This window comes from Truncatella angustata (assembly GCF_020726525.1).
Source record: "Truncatella angustata strain MPI-SDFR-AT-0073 chromosome Unknown BKA67scaffold_4, whole genome shotgun sequence".
Taxonomy (NCBI): domain Eukaryota; kingdom Fungi; phylum Ascomycota; class Sordariomycetes; order Amphisphaeriales; family Sporocadaceae; genus Truncatella; species Truncatella angustata.
Window position 1 is genome coordinate 1589307 of NW_025763384.1, and position 12204 is coordinate 1601510.

Consider the following 12204-nt stretch of genomic DNA (forward strand, 5'->3'; position numbering starts at 1 on the left):
GAGTCTGCCCGCTTTATACTTTTGAAAATGGACAGCAAGGTACACAGTTACTTCTGCAGCCGTGGTTCAGTGCCCAATAGAGCTCCGATATAGCTAATGAGAACCAGCAACGCCAATTATTAATATTTGTTGTGATGCGAAACCGATCTACAATTTGATAATGCTTGCTAAAGGTTCTAAAACAGCACGGATCAACGTTAATCCCTATGGGTTAATCTACAGTCCCATCTTTCGACAACTCCTTCATCCAGTGCTTCAAAAGACTTACTAGTTAGCCATCGGAACGTTGGCACCCGCAAACCGTACTTGTATTCAGCCGATTGTTGGATCGTTGCGACAATAGCAATGGTTGGTTGTCAGTGGGTATTCGCGCTGGCGGAATCTCCCACAAAAACTTGCTCATAACATGGCTATCAGTGGAGCTATATATGCCTGTTAGCCACTTCAACTCAATCGTGAAGAAGGAAATATCCAAGTCATCGCCACGGCGCGGTTAAGTCTTTGTTGATGATATTCCCATTAACTAGTCAAATTTCTCGGAGTCTGAACTTTACCGCAGAAGACCGTTGCATTCTCATATGATTGCAAGTGTCAAACATGAAAGAGCTTTGCTCTATGGAAAAGCAATAAGTGGCGCCGGCTACACTTGCTATTGTTTCACAATCCAAGAGGCGGTATCTCCGAGACCAATAGATAACTACAAGTCGTCAAAACAGGTGTTCATGCTCAAACACTCATTATGCTCAAGTGAAATCTCGACAGTTGGTGCCATCCCTGGCAATACCAGGGGGTTTAAAAAAAAGATTTGTTTCGACCAGAAGAAGAAGTCATCGATCCAAAAGCACCTCTTGTAAGGTTGGTATTGCAGAAGTGAGCAAATTAATATACAGAGGTTTACGGGTCCCATTTTCAGATTCTGAACAATCCTCACAGTCCCATCGTCCTCTGCATGAACATCTGGCAGTAACATTGCTTGCTGTCATCAACATGTTCCGCTGTCGTACTTCACTAATATGTTGCCCGCGAGCAGGCATGCGTGCCGATGCAGGCACAAAATCACAATATGATGACAAGTCCACCTTTCCGTTCTTTGGGGATCTCCCGATCGACCTCCGCATCCTAGTTTGACAACACAGCTTACCTATACGTGTAAAGTGGCTGCGTTGGTTGAAAGACGGATGGGATTCACGCAAGTTATCTTCGCTCACGGCGGCGCTATCGTGCCGCGAAGCGTGGCAAGTTGCCCGGGAGGAATACAAGAATACATAGAACTTGTTTCGATTAAATTATGAGGTTGTATGACAATTTTTAGATGAAGAGGACTAAGACACATGTTTTAACCCAGGGTGAGAGATTGTATACTTGGACGTTTGGTACAATGCTGTGTATTATTCCTTTGAGGCAGACCTTCCCATCTGCCAAGTACATGTAGAATTTCCCCAGTAACTCGACAAGCATTACAACGAGGTCTTTCTTTTCTCTTCCTTTTTAAATACGCGCTTTGCTGGAGTATCCCATGCTTTTTGGTATCAAATTGTCTGGATGGGATGTCTGAAGTGCCTGTGCCTACTGAAGATATCTTTGGGTAAAATGTCTACAGACTATATCCGTCCACCTCGTGGGTTTTAGATGGCTCCGAGGTTGAGGCTGTTGCTACGGACTGCTTCACAGATGGAAACCTGTTTGCTGTCTTTAACCTCGAAAACGAGGACGATTGACGGAGAATATGACAAATCGCAAAATACCCTTCCTTGAAAAGCAGGCTACAGGCGGCGGATCAGCAGAGTATTTCATTGGTTTATCTTCTTGCAAGAGACCACATCTGCAGCAAACGCGGGAATATGAAGTATAACAAAACAGATTAGTCAAAATATGTGACATATTACATTATCGTTAAATATCTTAAAATATTCTTGTTTACCAACATACTCTATTTTATTCCTTTAAACCTCGAAGCAGCGATAGAGCCCAACAATATACAAACAGCCTTATATCGCGCCTGCGTGAGAGCTGTTCATGGGTTGGATCAATCAAAGTCGACGTTGCAGTCGGCATTTCCATCTACGCCGCCGCACGGAGGGAGAGAAACTCCCACAACGCCGACAAGATCATCCCGAAGCGCTGGATGCGCGAAGATCCTGTACATGACAATGACAAGAGAGAGGCCTTGCAGCCTTTCTCCCACGGACCGCGCAACTATACTGGCCGCAATCTTGCCTACGAGGGGATGAAGCTGGTCATTACAAATCTTCTTTGGCACTCCGAAATAGAGTGCTGCGACCAAGGAAACTGGCTGGATCAAAAGATCTACTGTGGTTTGGGAGAAGCGGCCATTGAAGATGAAGCGCAAACCCGTCAAAGCCAACTAAAGCTTAGCGCTATATCCTGCTAAAGGAGGCGTATCATGAGACTTTAAGTAAGCATCCTGATCTTTTATGTGAGAAACGATTGTGGAAGATGACTAAATGTGACGGTGGTGATGGGATGAAACTGAGAAAGAATAGCATCAGGTTCAGATAGAAACTAACTGGCCCGTGCACGGATTGGAACAAGACCTCTCCCTGCCGGGTGACAGCCCTTGTAAGCTACCGAACCCTGCCCGTAAACCAATCATTGGCACTCTAACTCAGTTTCGAGTCACTCAGTATCACTGATCGCGACAGACAATTAAGCCGTGTTAAACTTTCATGACTAGATATAATCGTGACTTGGAGAGCATTTGACGCGTCGCGCCAGCGTTTAGGTGCAATAATGTACGGCAAGCTCACAGAGCCCTCGGAGGTAAAACACCCCTATTACCCCTTGGGCGTTGAGATCCCTCACTATGTCGTCAACACCACACCTGTGCCTGTCTTATTGGCCGCTCTGGCCGGTATGCTCGGTTCAGTGCTGTTAGCGACAAACAGACTGGCACTACGCTTCAACCCTGATTTGTCGAGAACTCAGTTAGCAGTCTTTGGCTGGTTCGTTCTGTGTAAGTCATCTACTAGAGGGCTTATGGCGAGATTCTGGCTGATATAGGGACGGCTATAGGTGGTTCGCTGCACTGTTTCTTCGAAGGTATGTTTGGTTGCGAAGACTTATGCGGTGGAGAGTTCTGGAAACATCTAATAAACTGATACCACTGCCAGGATACTTTGTCTTCAACCACGCTACCGTTGCCTCATCACAGAACCTCTTTGCTCAGTTGTGGAAAGAGTATGCGCTTTCCGACTCGCGGTATCTGACCTCAGACCCATTCATGCTGAGCGTCGAGAGCATTACAGTGGTTGGTTTGGCCCTTCCCTAACCGCTAGCAATTCCTCTTGCTGTTCCAGACACGACCACTTCCTCCTCATTTTTGGCCTGCGACTAAACATATCGACAGTTTCTATGGGGCCCGCTCTCCTACTTGTGTGCTTTGAGCATTGTCAAAGAGCCATACCTGCGTCATCCGCTGCAGATAATCATGTGTATGGCGCACCTCTATGGCGTCGCGTTGTATTATTCGACCAGTCTGGTCGAGACGTATTTCACCGGTCGAGCGCACAGCCGACCAGAGTTCCTCTACTTTTGGGTATACTACGTCGGGTTCAACGCTCCCTGGGTCGTGGTGCCCGCTCGTAAGTCGCCAACTGCAAATCTACATTCGGGTAACCTAAGACGGAATCTATCACTGACGTATGGTAGTCTTGCTGGCTGATAGTCTAAGGACTATCACGAGAAAACTGAAGAGTCTAGATGCTGTGAGAGCTGGGCTGGATGGTTATCAATTGAGGAATGGGGATATACAGTCGAGTCTTGCAGTCAGAAAGACGCAGAAGAAAGAACAATAATCATGTCTACATCGACACATTATGGTGTTCCTGGTTTGTTCATGAATAAGCCGTCCGCACTTGCTTCAAATAAGTATGGCCAGGAGACTCACCACGATAGGCAAGCTATCATTATGAAAGTTTAATAACATCGCATAAATTGAACATGAAGTGGTTTGACTTTGTTACCATACCTTTTCCCATATTTTGTGACTGGTTTTGCGGTTAAAGCGCTTATTAACATCGGTGATCTCGAAGTTTATTCCGTAATGAATTATTGGAAGTCCATCAGGACATATTTGTATTATTCTGGAGACTTTTATATGCCCCGTTTGCTATACCCATTGCAGGCATGCTTGAACTCTTGAGTCATTCAGAGTAGGTGACGCGTGATCTTCGGCGATGTTGTGATGGTTCTACGTGTTCATAGGCTATCTACCCAAAACTAACCTTACTCTGGGCCACGCCTACACCCTTGTTGATGCATCTCTTCTGGTAGCCTAGCGGTCGTATTCTCACGGGATTCGGCCCAAGAAGGAGTATTTTACCCGAGAGGAGATACGATGCTGATGTCTAGATGTCCTTCTAATACCGAAACTAAAGCCTGTACACCTGCCAGAAGTAACAGCCCTATTGAATCAAATGAATAACGCCCAAGGAACGGTCTGGGATCGAATACCTCGTCGTGGAGAAGATGAATAAGCTTAGGGTATTGCGAAGTGGCGCAATGGTTGGACCCAGCATCTACCCTAGCGAAATACTCAAGGTGCAGCCAAGCATTTAGATCGATGCTCTCGATTGGCACACGTGCTTGATTGAGATCCGTGACCACAAAAGCCGGAAAGTATGACCTGAACTCGTCGTGGACGTCTCTCGAACCATGCAATACAGTACTGATTTTTCGAACCATGTCGGAGGCGTAGCGCGTCTACCTAACGTATTTGCCCATGAATCGCTTATGGAAGTCGGAGCGCAGAAGATCGTTGACGAACTCCTTCTTCTTGCCCTTCTCCTCGGTGCCTCGTGCTTGGTTCTTGAAGACGACATCGTCGTCCCACCTTCTCTTCATGTTGAAGTTTTGCTTGTTCAGCAGTGGATTGCCCAGGGCAATGTCCTTTTCTCTTTCCTCCTGTTCTTTTGCTGCGTGCTCTTCCTCTTCTTTTTGTCTCTTGGCAGCGCGTTCGGCCTTGATCTTGGCCAGCTCTCTCTGGAGCTCTGCCGCCTCATCATCGCTGTCGTCGTCGCTGGAATCATCACTGTCCTCATCTTCGTCGTCCTCTTCTGAATCCGCGTCTATGTCTCTACTCTCTTCTAGCACTCTTCTCCGTTTGGCTTCCAGGTCTTCTCCTTCTGCTGCTTCTTGGCCCGAGGTCAACTCCAGAGGTCGCTTGGAGGCTGCACCGCCGGAGATGGGCTCATGGTCACCAGATGGTGGGAGAGGGGTGCCGTTCTTCTTGGCGAAGTGGGCAGCCTCGGCGGCGAGGAGTTCTGCGCGTAGATCGCGGGGCTCATCTGCATCTGCGTCGCCTCCCTGGCCGGGCTGTCTGAACTTGAGTTGAGTGTGCGCCGGGAGAAGGCGCTGGTGGTAGGCAGGACCGCGCAGGGCTTCCTTGCCACGAGCGGGATCGAAGGTGGGCCTGTGTGCTGTAGTCATGATGATCCCTCCTTGTGTGTGTTGTCCAGCAAGGTCAGTCGAGGTTGAGAAGGCTGCAGCTGGTCGGTGTTGCGTGTGAAACTATCGGTGGTCTGATGCGACGATGCGAGCGGTTCAATTCAAAGTAGCTTTGGCGAAGCTGGACTACACGTTAGTCCAAGGTTAGTCAGGTTAGAGTGCGACTAAACACTAGAAGATCGGTGGTCCAGGCATGAAAGTACCGACTTCAGGTCTGCCGGGGGACCTGACCGCCTGGCAGAAACCCCCCAAGATCTTGATTTTCTAGCATTAGCAGCCGCCTGCAGCTACAGTAAACAGCTGGAGAGCCCCCCACCAGACAAGCAGCATCCCACCTTTCCAAACCGCCCATAGACGCATGTATTGTAGAGCGAGCCGTCTCCATACATTATCCGTACTTTCTGAATTTTGGTGATCTACCACTTCTCTTCACTGCCATTGACCATGCCGCGCGAGGCCGAACCTTCCCTCAACGAGAAAGCCTTTCTCGTCCAGGCTCTGCAAGAGGGCCATCGATTGGACGGCCGCGAGTTTGAGCAATTCAGAAAGCTGGAGCTCACTTTCGGAGACCAATATGGAGTCGCAGACGTCACCCTGGGCAAGACGAGGTGGGTGCAAATTGAGTCGCAAACCATATATATACAATCCTGCTGACACAGCTTTCCAGGGTACTCGCCAAGGTGTCTGCCGAAGTCACAGTGCCTTACACCGACCGCCCATTCGATGGCATCTTCACAATCACTACCGAGCTCAGTCCCATGGCGTCCCCGGCCTTCGAAGTGAACAGACCTACAGAGACTGAAGTCCTGCTCTCGAGACTACTGGAGAAGACAGTGCGGCGATCGAATGCCCTGGATACCGAGTCGCTCTGTCTTGTGGCAGGTCAAAAAGTGTGGTCGATAAGAGTAGATCTGCACGTCCTATCGCATGACGGAAACCTGATCGATGCATCCTGCCTCGCAGTCGTCGCAGCATTACGCCACTTCAGAAAACCTGACACGAGCATGGAGGGAGAGACCTTGACGGTATTTACACCTGCCGAGAGGGAGCCCGTGGCCCTGTCGTGGCTACACACCCCGTTGTGTGTCACATTCAGCTTCTTCGGCGAGGATGCCGACATGGTGCTGCTGGATGCCACACTGCTGGAGGAGCAGTTGCGAGTGAGCAGCTGCACCATCAGCCTCAACAAGCACGGAGAGATATGCCAAGTCTCCAAGCTTGGAGGCGCCCCTGTCGAGGCTGTCTCGTTGGTACAATGCGCCAGCACTGCCATGCAACAGGTCAAGACCTTGTCGACTTTCCTGGACCAGAGGCTGGCTGAAGACTCGAAACGGAGGGACAAAGGCGGACTTTTGGCAGAACTGTCAGCAGAGAATGAGAGGTAGCAGAGCATGTCTGCCAACGCCAATTGCAAATATTATGATACCCACCATCTAGAATAACCTGCGGAGCCATCCCATGCAGCTCCCACTGTCTTTGATGAAGCTGTACCCCGTAGTCCGCAATCTTGACCCCGAACGCCACGCATATGCCACCCAAAAATGCACCCACTCGTATCCATAAAATCTCCCCAGGTCCCTTTGGTCGTCCGTATCGAGCGGTGACTACCGCATGACCGGCGGCCGCGACTCCTTGTTCCATTTCACCCTGCTCCTGACCCAGTCGACTGCCTCCCTCACACCAGTTCCTGTCAGCGCACTGACGGGCAAGACTCTCGAGTCTCTGATTGATCCGGCCTTCTCGTTCTCGAACACCTTCTTGACCAGGCCCTCCTTGATCCGCACAACCTCCACACAGTCTTCGCGATCCTGCTTGTTCGCCAGGACCAGTACCGGGACGCCCTCCGCCTCCGTGTGCTGCAACACGTCCTCGAGCACCAAGCGGCATTCGTCCAGTCTCCCCAGAGTCTCTTTCCCCACTGCCGCGTCGCCGTCGGCGCCCCCGTCGGACGCGGACCCTAGCGGCAGCAGACCATCTCCGATGTCCGTGCTGTCGATGATGAAGACGATGGCATGGCAACTGGAATAGTAGCTCTGCCACAGTTTTCTGAGGGACATCTGGCCACCCACGTCCCAGATCTTGAGGTACATGTCGGGCAATGTTAGAGTGCTGACGTTCTGGCCGACGGTGGGCACGGTCTTCAGCTTCGGATCCGGATGTTCGGGCATGAAGAGCGACTTAGTCTGTTCGTGGAAGGTGGTCTTGCCGGCGTTGTCGAGACCGAGGAGAATTACCGAGTATTCCTCTTTGCTCGTCGCGAGCCGGTACAGGCCCTTGGCTAGGTGGTACATGTTTGGCTTTTGTTGTATTTGCTCACTACCACAGGGAGGCCGCGCTGTAAGAATCCAGCGAGAGAGGTCTGCTGTCGAGTTGGTGGCACCGTGGATGTCCGCGACAAGTGGTTGATCTGAAGACGGCGCATGCGACCTGTCATGATTGGGGAGCCGCCATGGTGGGCTGGGGATGAACAGGGGGCTTGAATTAGTGGCGTTGGTTTTAGCAGTGCGTTAGCGGCTGCTGGGCCATCTAATCTACACTAACCTCAAGGTTAGTCGGCACTACATGGTGCATTCAGTAACGTTGGCGCTTGCCCTGAAAGGGACCACCAGCAAACAGGACGTCATCCTGCATCCCTCGCGGTCGTCCACTAATAACACGGCCAGTTACGCGATTACCAACTTCCGGGAGCAGTCTGAAGCGTGAGTTCACATCAAAATAACACCATCTTCACTTTTGATCACAGATTGATCGCGTCAGATAAACTGCAGGCAAGATGGCGCCCGTGCCTATTGAGCACCCGCCTAGGTAAGTTCCCGACTAGATCCGCCCGATGCAGTGCTGAACACTAACTGTCTCACTAGTTATATCCCTTTAGCTTTATCTACTACTCACCTGGGTCTCGTCGTCTACCTCACTTATGCCGTAGGCGCAAGCTTATACACGTCGTACAAGTCACTCTCCCCAGCTCAGGACACTCGTCGCCGCCAAGAATGGCGTAAGAAGTTGGCTCCCGTCTTTGCCGGCCTTGCTGCCGTGGCGTTGGTCTCTACGACCTACTCGTCTCTATCTTATGCCGTTCTCTCGTACAAAGCCTGGGCCCACGAAAGAGACGTCGAACTTCCTCATCGGTAGGTCTTTCTGTGCAAAACCCAAAACCTGTTGTTTCGTCACTAATTCATACATCCAGTCTTGTCGGCGATAAGGGTTTCCTTCCTGGTACACACAATGCAAGCCAGGTGTATCTAGCGCGATGGTTGGATGACACGCCCATCTACTATGATGCATTCGAGATCGTAGCTGAGAAGGCACGCCGATTCTGGTGGGGACAGCAGGTTGACCTTGGCTCTATCTCGTGGAGCATATTGCTTGCCATCGAGGGTCGTCGCAGACACATTCCTCTGCTTACCGCATTCCTTGCCTTGGCTCATCTAGTCAGCCTGTCCTTTGCTCAGAATCTTTTCTACTTGGCCCTGCTTCTCACGCCAGCCCCTATCGCAGCTGGAAATGACCATCTCGAGCTGCCTGTAGTTCCGATGCCAGCTTCGAGGTGGGCTCGCATTAGACATGCCGTATCACCTCCGAAGCCGACAAACTGGTGTCCACATCCAGCTTTACTCCTCGGGGCAGTCTTGGTCAACTTTGCCTCCCTGTTTATCCTGCCCTACGCAGTTGAAACGCCATCCTTTGTGACTGTTGCACTTGTTACCCGCCTGTCAACTTTTCTCCCACTGATTGTTTCGAAAGTGGTACCTACTTCTTGGGGCACAGTTCATCCGCATCCCCATGATGCCTACAGCTCTTTCACGTCACTATTCCGTCTCATATCTCTCGCCAGCTTCGCTTTGCATGCCAAGGCGACATTCTTCGGTTTGCGTTACAATCTGCCCGATTCACATTATCATCGCCATTCGCGTTTCTTACCATGGGACATTGCAGAGAGATCAACTTGGGAGCAGAGCACCACTGCTATTGGCAAGGTTCTCGGCTCGACGAGAGATCATCCGGTGGTTGCAGCAGTGGGCTGGGACGTGCTGTTGTGTGCTCTCAGTCTCGGAATCTGGACCGCTGTCAGAGCAACAGACGTCGAGGGCATCATTTTGTCTACGGTCCCGTTCTATAAGAAGCCGGGCCATGTGGCTGCTGACCATGGGTCTACTCCTTCGGCTGTCAAGGAAGAGTTTGATTCGAACGAGCAGGCTACAGAGAACGGCATGAAACTGCGGCGCCGCGGGCCCCCAAAATCTCGCGGAACCAGTATAAGCAGTGTTGGCTCGGACGTGGCAGGTGACAATACTGTACTGGGCACTGCCAGAAGACGTGGAAGGCCGAAGAAGGTTGCAGAGCCCGACGAGGCGTATGAGCCTACAGCTGCGGAGGCAAGTCAGGTGGTTGAGGGTGATATTCTACCGCCCAAAGAGCTGGATTGGGAGAGTGCAGCACTCGCGTGGGGATTGGCTGCTTTTGGAGGCTTAGGCGCCGCTGAAGCTGGCGTCTTCGGCGCCGAATGTGTTTCCAGGTAGAGAGGTACGCCGAGAAAATACCTAACTTGGTCTGGCACAACACAGTCTCTTTCTTCAGTCTAGTGAATCTGCTTCCGCGACATAAGAGTCCTCCGGTAATCATACGAGAAATTAGCTCCGTTCAAGCTGTCTATTTGGAAATTGTCGAAAGTCGCACAAATAAAGGCATCAACTGATTTAACCATATTATCCCATCTTCTCCCATGATCTGCTATTAATTGTCCGTCTAAATTACCCGTCGATTTCAGCAGCTAGCGAGGTTATTCCACGGTACATTAGTCGAAATCCGATAACAGTCATTTGTACTCTCCATGAACTTTCATAGGCGTCACTTGCCCAATTCATTCGAAACCACGAAAGAAACAAGTACGATACTCCAACTTATATAACATAATTTGATGTATTACAAGTGATCTAATCATTAGCTGGTGATCCCAACCATACTACCGAGGTTCCATGAAGCACCACTTGAGGCCGTCTTAGCTAAAGAATACCCTAAGCCAGTGCGATTAGCGGCTCAGCTTTCCATCAAGCAGTACCACGGCGCGTTTGCTTGCTTTTATGCTTGCTCTTCCTTGCGTCAACAGAGGTCATTTCGTCAACTGTCGTCCCCGATGACTAAGATTATAATGCTTGAGATGCGGCACGGTGGGGGTTAGCTGAAGCGCAGGCTGACAACAAACTCTCGAGCGAACTTTTGTGCGGCATGGACTGGGCTGGTGCATATGGTAGGTACCATGTGTCGGCGATGCTGCTTATCGAGATGCCGTGGCCAGTTCCAGGACAGGACGTGCGTGGCAGTTGACGCGGACTTCACAGATAGGTTTCACGACACGCTAAAGTGGACAACAGCATACAGACGCCCATGACCGCAGCGATCGCATGGTCGCCGGTGTCGCCGGCTGGACTCTTTTCCGCGCGCGCATGGCACTCTAGACAGTCTTCGTATGAGCACTCGCCCGCTGTTAAAGAGACAAATGACAGTTTCGGGGATGGTTCGGTTGTCAGCTCATGCGTCAGCGCTCCCTGTTCAGCTCTACCCGCCTCACCGTCAGCTCGGGGAGGCGGTCAAGAGCTTGCAGCAACCACATCAAGAAATTCGACGTTATATAGAATCGGAAAGTCCGAATGTAGACACTCCGGGGCCAGAACTTTGGAATTTGTCCACAGTACTCTCTCTGGAGTAAGCGCTGGGGAGTCCCATCGGGCTTTACGGTAACACAGCCAAGAGCGGGGATGTCGTTCTTGTGCAGTCTTTCATTTGATAGCCTGCAACTCCAATTTTATTATCCCCATCAGTATACGGCCATGTACGAAATGTATGCCAGTCAGACACAAAACTATACTACGCCAAGGGCGGCCGGGGTCTCATTATGGAAGCATAATCGGCGACACTGGTTTTGCGCACGAAACTGCGGACGGCTGACCAGTTGAGACCGAAAGATGCAGTACACTTGAACTTTGTAGATGTGAGGCACACGGCATATACATGGCAAAGACAGGAATAGCCAACAAGCAAATAACTATAAGTGCGATGTCTTCCCCGACCTTGAAGTGAGAGTAGGAACACGGAATCAACATAGAGCGCTTCCCTCTAATCGAATACACTTCATCTTCACGAAACTTGACCCTTTCAAATCAAACTTTCATCGCCGTCTTCAAAATGACCAAGCCCGTCACCATCCTCCTGGCACTGGCCGCTTCTTTCTACCCCATGATCGAGGCCAGGGCCTGTACCCAGGGTCTGAACTACTGCGGATACAATCTCCTCGAGGTCGGCAAGTCTAACCCTCCTCCTCCTCCTCCTCCTCCTCCTCCTCCTCCTCCTCCTCGCGCCAGCTGCGCCTAACCATTTCGAACAGGAAAATACATGACAGAGATCGACAACGAGCTGAAGCGGGTCAACCTTCCCACCCAAAAGGCGTACGAGGACCACTCCTTGTTCAGCTGCGGCAGCGATGGGTGGATCCGCTGGCAGGTCTACTGCGGCAACTGTGTCGATGGCGGGTCCGGCAAGAGCGATTATTGCATGTAAGAAACATGTTCGCCGATATTTGTTAGGAGTAGGCGAGGGACGGTAGTGGTGAACGCAAATTATATTCGATAGAGGAATGTAAAAAATGGTCATTCTTTTTCCTTGCACAGTTCGTTGCTTGGGTCGTAATTTCGATCAATTACCTCAATTGTAGACGCTGAGTGTAGGGGGTTAAACATGATT

General features: G+C 50.7%; 7 protein-coding genes across 7 annotated transcripts; 5 read left to right on the forward strand and 2 right to left on the reverse strand.

Annotated features, from left to right (window-relative positions):
- Positions 1–1874: 1874 nt before the first annotated feature.
- On the forward strand, positions 1875–2484 carry BKA67DRAFT_564349 (uncharacterized protein). Its single transcript, XM_046102731.1, has one exon. The coding sequence runs from the start codon at positions 2126–2128 to the stop codon at positions 2390–2392; it is 267 nt and encodes an 88-aa protein (XP_045958446.1). The 5' UTR covers positions 1875–2125; the 3' UTR covers positions 2393–2484.
- An 88-nt stretch (positions 2485–2572) lies between these two features.
- Positions 2573–3965, forward strand: BKA67DRAFT_564352 (Emopamil binding protein-domain-containing protein). The gene is made up of 5 exons (XM_046102732.1): positions 2573–2974; positions 3034–3060; positions 3132–3268; positions 3368–3602; positions 3670–3965. The coding sequence occupies exons 1-5, from the start codon at positions 2752–2754 to the stop codon at positions 3813–3815; spliced, it is 768 nt and encodes a 255-aa protein (XP_045958447.1). The 5' UTR covers positions 2573–2751; the 3' UTR covers positions 3816–3965.
- A 484-nt stretch (positions 3966–4449) lies between these two features.
- On the reverse strand, positions 4450–5679 carry BKA67DRAFT_271690 (Pre-mRNA-splicing factor Cwf15/Cwc15). Its single transcript, XM_046095883.1, has one exon. The coding sequence runs from the start codon at positions 5446–5448 to the stop codon at positions 4723–4725; it is 726 nt and encodes a 241-aa protein (XP_045958448.1). The 5' UTR covers positions 5449–5679; the 3' UTR covers positions 4450–4722.
- A 231-nt stretch (positions 5680–5910) lies between these two features.
- BKA67DRAFT_516884 (ribosomal protein S5 domain 2-type protein) lies at positions 5911–6851 on the forward strand (the record flags this gene model as incomplete). Its single annotated transcript, XM_046097855.1, has 2 exons — positions 5911–6074; positions 6134–6851. 2 exons carry the CDS (start codon positions 5911–5913, stop codon positions 6849–6851), a joined length of 882 nt encoding a protein of 293 aa, XP_045958449.1.
- A 219-nt stretch (positions 6852–7070) lies between these two features.
- Positions 7071–7757, reverse strand: BKA67DRAFT_516723 (P-loop containing nucleoside triphosphate hydrolase protein; the record flags this gene model as incomplete). Its single annotated transcript, XM_046097843.1, has 2 exons — positions 7071–7375; positions 7439–7757. The coding sequence occupies 2 exons, from the start codon at positions 7755–7757 to the stop codon at positions 7071–7073; spliced, it is 624 nt and encodes a 207-aa protein (XP_045958450.1).
- Positions 7758–8239: 482 nt separating this feature from the next.
- BKA67DRAFT_658500 (uncharacterized protein) lies at positions 8240–9986 on the forward strand (the record flags this gene model as incomplete). The annotated part of the gene is made up of 3 exons (XM_046107289.1): positions 8240–8271; positions 8328–8594; positions 8654–9986. The coding sequence occupies 3 exons, from the start codon at positions 8240–8242 to the stop codon at positions 9984–9986; spliced, it is 1632 nt and encodes a 543-aa protein (XP_045958451.1).
- Positions 9987–11649: 1663 nt separating this feature from the next.
- Positions 11650–12021, forward strand: BKA67DRAFT_658501 (uncharacterized protein; the record flags this gene model as incomplete). Its single annotated transcript, XM_046107290.1, has 2 exons — positions 11650–11728; positions 11849–12021. The coding sequence occupies 2 exons, from the start codon at positions 11650–11652 to the stop codon at positions 12019–12021; spliced, it is 252 nt and encodes an 83-aa protein (XP_045958452.1).
- Between the last annotated feature and the right edge of the window lie 183 nt (positions 12022–12204).